Source organism: Aphelocoma coerulescens, chromosome 1A, assembly GCF_041296385.1.
Source record: "Aphelocoma coerulescens isolate FSJ_1873_10779 chromosome 1A, UR_Acoe_1.0, whole genome shotgun sequence".
NCBI classification, from domain to species: Eukaryota; Metazoa; Chordata; class Aves; order Passeriformes; family Corvidae; genus Aphelocoma; species Aphelocoma coerulescens.
In genome coordinates, this window is record NC_091014.1 from 62,907,897 (window position 1) to 62,920,084 (window position 12,188).

At 46.4% G+C, this 12,188-nt stretch overlaps 1 protein-coding gene across 3 annotated transcripts in view; it reads right to left on the minus strand.

Moving 5' to 3' along the window:
• Window positions 1-7,744, minus strand: part of DGKI (diacylglycerol kinase iota) — a 205,117-nt gene extending 197,373 nt beyond the window's left edge. Inside the window, exon 1 of one of the 3 annotated variants that reach the window (XM_069003139.1) lies at window positions 7,356-7,744. In XM_069003139.1, the coding sequence (XP_068859240.1) occupies window positions 7,356-7,744 (389 nt within the window). The remainder of the gene's footprint in view (window positions 1-7,355) is intronic. The other 2 variants (XM_069003140.1, XM_069003142.1) reach the window with 2 other exon arrangements.
• Between the last annotated feature and the right edge of the window lie 4,444 nt (window positions 7,745-12,188).

Below are 12,188 nucleotides of genomic sequence, written 5' to 3' on the forward strand. Positions count from 1 at the left end.
GGCTTTGAAAGAGAGAGAAACGTGCCTGGAAGCCTGGGACACGGCTCTGGGCCCTGCACTTTGCATCGGACCTATCGCCTCCGCCATGAGCAAGCACATTAAGGTTTTATATGCATAAACATGTACTACCTCAGAGGAAAGGACAGAAAAGTGCTGAAAACCCACACACCATACACTGGAATTAGCAACATAATGACATCCCTTCCTCTTTGTCCCTGGATGTTTACACAGAGCATGCACCAAGGCCCACAAACACACAACACACCCTGGTATACATTTCTCAGCCCACAGAAGGCCCAGCAGTTATTTGATGAAAGCACAGATGGTTTTCCCACAAGGCTGCACCTTTCAAAACACACAGCAAAGTCCTTCGTGCCCATGTCCCACCATACACCTTCTCCACCCTGAAAGGCCATCACCTTAACCACACAGACACCAAATACCCAGCACTAACCCATATGGAGGCCTCTACAGTCTCCCTACACACACACACACACAGAGGCTCTCTCTAGAGGTACTCAACACTTTTTTTCCAAATATACCCAGTCCCACATGGCTTTTCTCTGCTGAGAGCAACAAACCATAGAATCATCCAAACACTAAAAGAAGGAAGGTGAAAATAAACCCTCCCCAAACCAACACTGGGACATGTGGGTGAACATGTCAAATACACTTGAGATCATGCATCACTTCCACTTAAAAGGAGCTTTTAAAAAAGCAAAACAACAACTTTGTAAAGTGAGATAAAAAAAGAGCTCCAACATTCTACATCCTTTCTTTTCCAAGGCAAAGTTTTTCACTGATGGTTCTGTAACTAGAAGGGGATACAAAGATGTGAGGCTGCCATTCCTGAACATTTTTTTATTATTATTCTTTCCCCTGTTCCTCTTTTTCCTTAACATCAGTGAAATCCTTTGTCTGACTGTCACGTGTGTATCTCATGCCCAGGCTCTGCTGCACGTTCCAGTAAAGGAACAGGAAGAGCACAGAAGATTGTTGCCTATACACATCTCCTTCCCAAAAACTCAGCCAAGTTGCCAAATAAAAAATATTATTTTAAATTAAAAAACAAAACAAAACAACTCAAACAAACAAATCTGTCAAAAGTCTGGTGAGGCTTCAAGAAAATAATTTCATCAGCCCCATGAGTGACCCGGGAGAGCAGAACTGATTACCTGCTCATTTATTCTAAAGGACTAGAAAGAACAAAAGTGATTTTCCACTTCATCAAAGTTATGTGGCACCTGATTCAGCACTTTTTACACGATGAAATTTTCCACCTGCAGGGCAATCTGAGTGTACAGGTCCGTGCCTGTGCTACACAACAGCTTCATTATGTGCTCACAGAGGCTCACCCATTCAGATCAGTGATGCACTTATCTCTTTCTGACTATGTGCATAATTCCATTGCAGCTCATGTGTAATTTTAGTCAGAGTTACCACTCACAACACCTCTTTTGTGAGGTGCTGCTAAGCCCAGATACAGAAGGGAGAATGTGAGACACACTCTAAATTCAAAGATTGTCCCCTTTACTTTGTGCTACATAGAGACATTGATGGCCACACTGGCAGCCACATCTCAATGTCAGGAGGGACCCTTAAATGTCAACTTGATTTTCCCATGGCAGAATTCTTCTTTCTGACTATCCTAGCATTTTTCTGCATTTTGCTGCAGCACAGAGTTTCCACCTCAAAGCTTTATAAATCAAATAGCTTCATGAAAGCCCCCTCATGTACCAAAAACATCCAGTAATCTGCTTTGGGAGGAAACAAAATGGTGATGAAAGCCTTAGGTGACAAAGTAAATCGAGTTCCTGTTACACGAGTGGGTGGTAACAGGACTGCACAGTACCTACCCACCACTTCTAACAAAGACAGTTGCACACAGATCCTCTGAGATTAGGCCAGAGAGTGAGAATTATTTCCTTGACATTTGGTAGAAGATAAAAATCTATCCATCATTTTCATGCAGAACAACCACACACATTTACAGCATTAGAATGTGTTAAGATTTAAGGAAACTTAAGTAAAATAAAACAACACAATCAAAAGATCAAAAACTTGTGTTGGGTGTTTTCATTTTTACAAATGTCATTCAGCTTTAATTATTTATAATACTTCACAGTACACTAGTAAATGTTGTCACATTTCATAAAACAATTAAGTCTTAGTAATAGGAGGCACCTCTACTATCCTGTCTAATATTTACTGAGAAGTGATGTGCGTTTTATGATCGCTATCATGTCTGAAAATAAAAGAACCAAAAAAATAAGGATGTTACCTTTGTTTACATTTCTATTTTGGTCCCCATCTGTAGTCTCAGGTACTTATATGCTCATCAACAGTGACAGGGCTTGTGTAATAAGGATTTCCCAGAATTTCCTTGCCATAACTTTTTCCCCTTCAAATGCAGTGACAAAACCAACTCTAATTATAACTCCTGTTACTTATTGCCACGGCAGAGGAGTAGTTCTTGCTGATGGCGCAGGGGGAGAGGCCAGCTCGATTCTTGGCTTCTGCTTGCAGAGGAAGGGGTGGGAAAGCACACAGGGCACATCCCAAACAGATTCATTTGGCAACTGGGGGAGAAAATTCAGCCAAGGAACCTCAAGCCACCTATTTGAGATGGTGACCGTTCACGGTGACTCATTCCACCACAAGTGGAACTGGGTGGCCAGGAGCACAGTGAGCTAAGGAAACCAGTGCCTCCAGCCTCTTCCATTACCAAAAGGGCAGTGCATGGTTCCCTGCTGGAGCAAGACACCTCTGCCAAAGACAAGGCACGGCCACTGAGCTGCCAAGACGCTGCCAATTAGCGGCACAGGACGCCGAGATGGCTCATTATGGCCCCGCATCTGGAAATTCCTGACTCACGTACGAGCAACACTTCTAAAGCCTGCCACCCACTGCCTCAGTCAGGATTTCTGGTTGGTCAAAATGAAATTACATTCTCTAGAAAAACTGTTCTCTAGTGACAAGTGTATGCCAAACACCACTTGAGCTCTCACAAGAGGGCCATTAAAAATTACAACTTTATTTTTATTTCCAATGCCACTAATCAAGATTCCCTGGATTTCTAAATAACATTTAGTTAAGAAATTAAAAACCATTTGCCTTATTGATTTCTTCCTTTTAGATTGTGTTGTTTGTTTTGATTTTTAAAGGATGATTTCTTGTTTGGTTGGAGTTTTTATTCATTTATTTGTTACTTTTACTATTTCTGTAAGCATAAACAATTAAATTACAAGACTGCATTTCAGATTAGATTTTAGACCTGCAAATACCTGCAGGAAACTACCACATAATGCTTTATTTCCAAGGTTTCCTCTTACCTTAGCTTTTTATTGTGGAAATATTCTTACAGAGCATCCATCTTTGCTATAATCTGAATTTCTCTTTATATCAAGAATTACTTCAGGAAAGCAACTTTAATCTCTGCTTAATCTAAAAGACACCATGAGGTTCCTCACAAACTCTGCAATGACAAAATAATACAAATTAAGGGGGAAAAAAAATACCTCACTGCTTTCTGTTCCAGTATCTTGTAAATATTCTGCTGGGTCTAGAAACGTATGGGGCAAATACTACTCCAAGAACCAAATGTAGAAAGCATTTCTCTCTGGCAGATGTACATATTTAATTCACTTTTCTGTTTTCATCTGCCAATCTTTTCACAGTGGGGCGGGAAACTGAACTTTTGGTTCTATCAGTTTATTAAAAAAAAAAAAAAAAAAAAAGTTTTCATTTCGTGAGCCAATATTTCAGATTTTCAGAAGGAGACACTTAACCCCATATTTGAAGGGTGAAATAATTAAGGGGTAAGAATCGCTGCTTGAGGGTAAAATAATGAAGGGGTAAGAATCGCTGCTTGGGGGTAAAATAATGAAGGGGTAAGAATCGCTGCTTGGGGGTAAAATAATGAAGGGGTAAGAATCGCTGCTTGGGGGTAAAATAATGAAGGGGTAAGAATCGCTGCTTGGGGGTAAAATAATGAAGGGGTAAGAATCGCTGCTTGGGGGTAAAATAATGAAGGGGCAAGAATCGCTGCTTGGGGGTAAAATAATGAAGGGGCAAGAATCGCTGCTTGGCTGTTGGCATTCTGATGTCAGCACCCAGCCCCTGGGTCGGCTGGCCTCGTTCAGCAGCGTGAGGCTGAGAAGGGAGATGATTTCTCTGGCTGTCACTCGCTCCGCACAGGGACAGGCTCTGCAGGAGACCCCTCGGTAAGGGATGGAGGGTCCTGCTGGCAGCCTCCTGTCCCCTCCCTGTGCCCCGGCGGCTCCCCTGAGCGATGCCGGCGGCAGCGCCCCGGTCCCAGCGGGCAGGGCCGGCGCTCCGCTGCCAGGGAGATGCGCCCGAAGGCCGCGTGTTGGCAGCGCACGGACAGGCGCAGCGGCAGCCGGCAGCTCCCGCACAAGCGGCACGGGAAAGCGGCACATCCCCAGCGCATGTAGCCGTGATTAGAGCAGAGTGCCGGGGAGAGCACAGCGAGCACAGCTCCGCTCTTAACAGAGCTTCGGGTGCGGACACCGAGCTTTGGGGAGCGCCAGGGGCACGGGGGGATAAGGCTGGCAACATGGCAAGGGCACGGGAATTTTCAAGCTCTCCACGAGGCATATCTGTGTTATTCAAAGCAAGTTTTTCCTCCTACCGGTTTGACTGGGGGACAAACACGCCTACGTTGGTATTTGCTACACAAAATCGTGGCATATTTAATACAGCAGTTTCTGCTTTTCAAGCTACTGGCCCCACCGGTACAAAACATTAATTTCTAAATATGTTACTCATAGTTTTGGTACAATTCTAGAGAAACAAACAGATTATTTGCATGCAACAACAATGTCAGCTAATTAGACATGTGTTACATTGAAGACATTTGCTGTTTAACAACAAAACAAAAAAAAAAGGAGAGAGAGGAAGGTAGTATATTAGGCCCAGTCTCAGGCAAACTACAGTTTAATAACGTTGGTACAGCAGAAGTTTTTCCTTCCTTTCTTTTCCCTTGTAACAATACCCTGACCTCCCATTTCATTCCTTCAACTGCCACCAATAGAGTTATCTTTTTACATGAATTTTCATGCATCTTTATTATTTTAAGCAAGTTCCAACTATTGGGGTTTTTTTCCTGAATGTGTAAATACAGCTCTGTGGCTGTGTACAGCAATGTAATGCACCTGCATAAAGAGCCCTAAATGAGCTCTTTAAAAGGCTGTATGAAGCCTTGAATAATTTCTATTGTACCAGTGGATAAGGGAGTCCAAGTGCCAATGTAAATAGGTTTTTCTGGACCCGATATAGCCATTTACATTTGCAAGTGTATTTCAGCAACCTTAATTTCCTGAGAGAAATGGTAGCAATTTAAAAAGCTTGGGGTTGCAGGGTGTGGAGAACTCAGTGGAGGTCCTCTGTGGAAGTTATTTACTCTAGTGTCTATCCAGATTGTTCTCATTATGGATAAATGATAAAGTGCATATTATCTGTAGGAAACCAGCTCTGAATGAGGAAAAGGTGTGGAAATCCAAGGATACAAAGAAAATGTACTTTCTTGCACATATCTTAAGTCAAGTAGAACGAGTGATATGCATCAAGAGATGCTTAAGAAAAGGCTTTTGTATCTGAAGGTTCAGGACTTGCATAGATGAAGGAGAGGAGAAAGAAGAGGAAAAAAAAACCCACATTTCCTCCTAAAAGCATTTATTATGAAGCCCTTACAAATAATGACCATGCAGAAAACTTCAAGAATACCAACACCTTTAACACACTTCTAAGACAATCTAGAGAGCAGAACATTAAAAACAGATTTTAGTATCTCCTCTTCCTTTTCCCCTCAAAAAAAAAAAAAAAAAAAAAAAAAAAAAAAAAAGTAGAAGACTTATTGCAAACCCTTACCTACTGTCCCAAGAACAGACACATGAGCAAATCTGTCTCGTTAGCAGCCACTTTATCTCAAAAGCTCACTTCAGACTCTGCCATTATCTGCAGTGGAGTTACCCCTAAATGGTAGAAGCTAAAGAAATTGTCAGGGTAGAGGGGCAAAAGTACCAAGAGCTGACTGATGTAATGTTTGTTTCAGAGGTGTCCAGTAAGTTTTCATTTTCCTGTCGCTCACCTTACTTAGTCTAGAATGAATCATCCCAAACTTCACACTCACTGCTGGGGAAAGTCTCTCTGCACACATCAAGTATTATATAAAACTTCAGCTACGAAGAGTGTTTAATTACATCATTTTTAAGCCCTGCCACCTGCAGAGCTTAGACTCAGACTGGCTCCTAAGTTATCCCAGCTGTAAATTGACAGCACGTTAAGTATCCTCATGGCAGGGGAAATTCTTCAGCTAATTTATCTGGGGCTAGAGACACCCTTTTCCTGCAGAGACAAGTAACAGCTCTGTGTTTTCTGTCCTCCCAGCTCAGAGGGCTCATCCCTAAGCACACTAGAACACTAGTTACTGATGGTGTGCTGCCTCCACAGGGGCTCTACAACTAGAATTAGGTAAGGCTCAAAAACTTTTTGGCATGAAGCATCTCAGACAGCAATTCGTTTCAGCAGATGCTGGTAATTAACAGCTCCTAGCTGGTAACAGAAGAGCAGACAAGCCCCACCGACGGGTCCTTCACGCAGGTGTATTTACAGGAGGAACAAACCCATTTATTTGACATCAGACCAGTGAGGTAAATGCACGGCCATAAAAACGGAAGACCCTGATTATGAAAGCAACGTCCTGCTCTGGCCATAGCAGGTCATGTGGCACCGGGCAGCTGCCCGCTGGTGGCCCGCAGCCACGCGTGGGGTGCTGGGCACAGCAGCCCCCCTATCTTATCAGCCGCTGGGGCTTATGCAACGGCGGCCGGAGCGGGTGGGGAGCAGGCAGGGAGAGGGACACCGCACTCCTGGAGAATTCCCGCAGAGAAACCCCTCCCGGGAGCAGCGGGGCCGCCAGAAAGGTTTTTCCGATCCCCTTAACGAGCGTTCGGAGGCGCCGGGGTCACGGGCGGCTGTGCTTTTACTGAAAAGGGCAAAGCGTACAGGCAGCCCTATTCCCCGGGCAAGATCTCCGACTCTGGCTCGGAGTAACTCTGAAGTTCACCCACATTCCCCGTCACGCTCCCCCATCTCCCCTGGCGCTGCCGCGCCGGAGGAGCACCCTAAACCTGACAGCAGCAGCGGGGCTGAGAGCAGGTCGCTCGCTGGCTTAAGGGAAAGCCGATCTGGGAGAGCTCTTTCAGGCTTCGGGATGAAGGAAAAGCCCCTCAGGCTCCAGGGTGCTGCCCTCACACCGCTGCCGGCCGCGCCGCCGCCGGACCCACCTGCCGCCTCCCCACCCAGCGAGAGGCGCCCGCCCGGCCGGCACCCACCTGTAGGACACCTGCTTCCTGAAGGTGAGGCTCCGCAGCTTCTCCTCCAGCGACTCGTCCGCCGCTGACAGCCCCGGCTCCTCCGGGACCCCGGCGGCGCCCGCCGCCTCCCCGCCACCCTCGGCCCCCCGGCAGCCGCCGCCGCCCGCCGCCCCCGTCTCCTCCCCGCCGGCCGCGGCGGGGGGGTTCATTGCGGCGGGGCAGTGGGGCCGAGAAGGAGGAGGAGGCGGGGGCAGGGGAGGGCCGGCCGGCGGCTGCAGGCGCTGGGGGGCGGCGGCGGCCGGGGGACCGCAGCTCCCGGGGCCGCGGGGCGCGCTGCGAGCCGCGGCGGCTGCAAATGGCAGCGCGACCGCGCAGCATCCATCGGCGGCCGCACTGCAGCGGGGCATTGTGGGAAACTCCTGGCCGGCCACGCCCGCCGCCACGCCCCTCCGGCCGCCGGCCAATGGCCGCGCCGCGCCCCCGCCGCGCCCCCGCGGCCACGCCCGGCCGCGCCCCGCCCCGCGGCCCCGCCCCGGCGCTCCGCGGCCGCCCCCGGCCTCAGCCGCGCCCCGCTCCCGCCCGGCTTCGCACTGCGAACACCTTCGAGGGTGAGCCCAGGTGCCCCGGAGCACCCAGCGGCGCCCTCGTCTTCCTACACCTGCGCTTGCTCGTCTACCGATTGAGTCCAGGTTGTTCCCCAGGTGAGCTCAATTTGGTGCACTCAGAAGCAAAGCACCCAATAGCAGAGACATCTTCTGATACAGCATCACGGTGCCCCTTCGTAAAGTTAATTGTACTCCCACCTTGTTTCCTGCTTCTCCATTTTCTTCACTAGGGGACACTACGGAAAAGTTCAGAGGAAAGCATCAGCATGTTTCAGCTGGCAGTGACAATAAGATTAAAAAGTACAGAAAAGGTCGAGGTCTGTGGCTATACAGAAATTATTGCAGGAATTACACACAGCCAGAGCTTTGTTTTCTGAATCCAAAAGTTCTCCAAGGTAATGCGATCCAAAATAGAAAGACATTAAAAAAAAAAAAAAAAAAAAAAAAAAAAAGAGAAGCATGAACAATGGTGCTCTACAGAGAAGGCAAACCCTACAGGAACAGATTTCACAACCTCCCGTGCTCCACAGATAACTTCCCCACGCAGCCTCGCCTCTTCTTTGTGAACTTTGTGCCACAGCACAGCCAGTGGCTGATTGGAAATCAAACATGTAACAGCATTGCCCTGCTGCCCATGTGCACCAGCATGAAAATGCTGCAACATCTTGAGCACCAATCAGGTTTATGACAGTCAACAGACCCCTGACACCTGACCCTCACTCCTTCCCAATCCCATTTACAGATTCAGCTTCTCCACGTGTAGCACGTATTGTGTACACATCTTTCACCTCAACTTCAGCACTGACAGGCCCTCCAAGCCAGCCAATTAACATCTTCCCGCCCCTTGCTGGCAGTAGCCACCAGCAGCGTGTTGGGTGATGAAAAGTGGGTCTTTTCACTAGAGCATGAGTATTTAAAAGCTGAACCGACCTTCAAAGGAATGTCCTACCCCTATGCATAACCAACACATACCTTCCCTGCATGCACATGTGCTTAGCCCAATATATTTTTTCTCCCCCAAGCCTCAGAGTACTTTTAATTACGAGTGAAGCACACAGAATAAAGCATAATTAAGCAACGTAGAACCCTTGCTTATTAGAAGCAAAACTAAAGTTCTTATGCAGAACTGTAAAAGGAAGGTCCAGATCCTCCTCTAAGCTGTGTGCAGAGAGTTCTACAAACCAGCATGGAGCTCTACAGGAACCATTAGTGCCTTTTCCATTGAGAGCTGGGACCTCAGCTGGGAAGTCTCCGGTTGAACTTCCAGGGAAATCAGCACCCAGTGTTGCTTGTGGAAGAATTTAGTTTAAAAGCATGTGACAAATATTTTTAGCAGAACCAAACTAAACCATCTTGGGGTGGACCTGTCAAAAAACAGTTCAGAGGCAGCCCAAAAGCCAGCTTCAAGGATGGGGAGTGGCACTGTAAGTCCCTCTCTTATCAGTGCTATTTTTGAGGTTCTGTCATTGGTGAAAACCGTGTGGCCTGTTGCTATGAGGAGATGCCAATGACATGTGCTAAAAAACCTGTAACTGCAAATTAATTTTGCACTCGGAGAGCAGAACACTCTGCATCATCTCACAGCTTTATTCTCTCAGACTTTGGACCACATGAGAACAGCTCTGTGGCCTGTGCCCCAGCTAATGGCTCCACCTCCCCCAGAGCATCTGGAGCAAAGCCTAACAACTAATCAGGATTTCCTACCCCCTCTCCAGTGGACATCCATGCAACTGAGCTACCTCCTCCTCCAGCATGAGCCCTCCTGAAGCTCCTGCTTGTCAATAACCCTTTTATCCACATGACCAAATTTACACTCTGCTCCGGGATTACCTATTTTTCCTCTCACTGCTGCAATTTGAATGACTCATTTGCAACATGAAGAGCTAAATTGACTTCCTTTGCCTTTTTCTGAATATGAGCAATTATGAGTCTGAGGTTCGTGAAGGAAAGCCCTGCTCACACAATTACACCTGTGGTGTAGCTGTCAATCCCTGTGCATACAGCAAGGCAGCAACAGCAGAAACTTTGTAGGAGCATCACATTTGCTCCAAGGTGTGGCTGCAGACATACCACTGGGCCAGGAGGGAAAGGATGAGCACAAAAATAGATTTTTAGCAGGTTTTGCCACTATCCGGGATAATCATGCTAACAAAGATCTGAATTCCCAGATCTGGGTTCTCATCTCTTAAGCGCTGTCAGGTTAAATGGAGCACCTTGCATCACTCCGTGTGCCCCCCCCTGCTTATCTGGGAGAGCTGACAAGGTTCAGCAGGTGGGGAGCTCTTTTTCCTGGGTGGAAACTTCTCACCATACTGCATGCCATGAATAGCAGGGTGGATGGTGGGAATGAAGGAGGAAATGCAGCGAAAGGAGGGATTTCAGCCTTTTGGAGTAAAGCCAAGGGAAGGTTTATTCCATTACTCACATGCCTGTTAAATCCCATTTTGAACACTCCAGTGTGCACAGACTGTGCGCACTGCAGTAAGTTTTTATTCAGAGCGGGAAGGACTGAAAATTCTTTTTTTAATAGAAAAGAGATGGATATATGAAAAAGGGGATTGGGAAGAAAAGGGTGAGGCAACCTTACTTGTTCAGTGTGCCAGGCTAGCCAGTGAGAAGTCAGTCTACTTTAAATGTTCCATATTCCCTAAGTTCATGCAAAATTCATCCCCAGGTCAACCCCCAACATTCAACTTTCAGGAAAAACAAACAAAACATATAAAAATATATTTACACACATAGACATGTGTATGCCTGTATTTGCATCTCCTTCAATTGTAAATCTTTTTTTTAAATGTGACATAAGGTGGCCGGCTTCCCTTTCCAGATCCAATGTTGACAGATTGGATCCACCCACAAAAACATTCCCTTTTGGTCAACATTTGAAGGTCTAGTAGAGCACTGCTCATCCATTGAGAAACTGAGGGATGTTGAGGCTCAGCGAGGAGGGCCCCACCTCAGCGGAGCAGATCAAACACAGGTTTTTACCAAAGGGGCTTAAAAAAGAGGGCTAACCAGAACCTAAGCATTTCTTTAGACAGGGAAACTGAGACAACCCAACAGTCATGAGCTTACTCTACAGTGGTTATTTTCCCTCAGCTGTCCCACAGCAAAAGTATGGGCCAGAATTTGTAATTTCCTCCTTACTAGAGACACACAAAATAGTAATTTTATAGCAGTGTAATAGAATTCATGCAAATACAGCGTAAGATTAATTCAACAATGAAAACTTAAAGAAATCATTCCTAGGGACCATTTGAAGCCCACAAGGAGGCAACAGCAAGAAAACGAGAAATCAAATAAAGCACTTCAACTTTTGAGGCACAAACTGGAGGGACACCCAAGCATTAGTATTCATTAGAAAGGAAATATGTTTTTGTTTCAAATTGCTATCTCCTTTGGATCACCTTGCTTTGCTTAATCTCAGTGTGATTTGCAGAGAGGAGGAAACCACCACTGGCTTTGCCGACCAGGAATCTGAAGCATGGAATAAATAGGGCAAGACAAATTCACCAGCATGCCACAAGCATGAGGCCCATGTTTCTAAAAAAATCTTAAAGCAAACAAATCAAGAAAGGGAGCATCAGGAATGAATCTTCCATGAAATACCTTCAAGGGGGGTGAAGTCTGTGCTGTTGTAAAATAGGTACAAACAATAGCTAACAGCACAAGGAGAACACTTTCTACCCAAACATGCCAATGAGAAGCATCACAATCTGCATTTGGATATCCTTCCTCCTGACCTGCAACAGGAATCAGCCTGAGAAAGGAGTATCAAAATCCAGCCTTGAATTCAAACAGTAAGATGCTTTTCCAAGAACAGCATGTCCCAGAGGCTGATAGGTAGGGAGGCTGACAGCTCATCACACAGCATTTCCCCATTGTGTGTGGGTTTCTTTTTTAATCACAGACTCCCTGCCTGCAGCATCACCTGCTGTGTGATGCTTTAAGGGTCACACGGAGATCCGAGGAGATTCTTAACTGATGGCTAATCACCGGTCTGTGTTTTGTTTGCTTGGAGGAACTGAGCTCAGCTAAAACTAAGCTGAGGGCAACTTTCCCAATCAGTCACAGTCTAACGATTTTCCTCTAAAAATGCTATCCATGCTTGATGCTGCAAACAAGTGCCCTGGATCAATAGTTCTGGCAAGTGAAATTGCCTGTTTGGAAAGAAAGAGGCATGCAGGTTAGATTCTTGGCGAAGAGCTTCCTTGTTTTTCTTCTTTCACTGCCAGTTTCTTCTGCT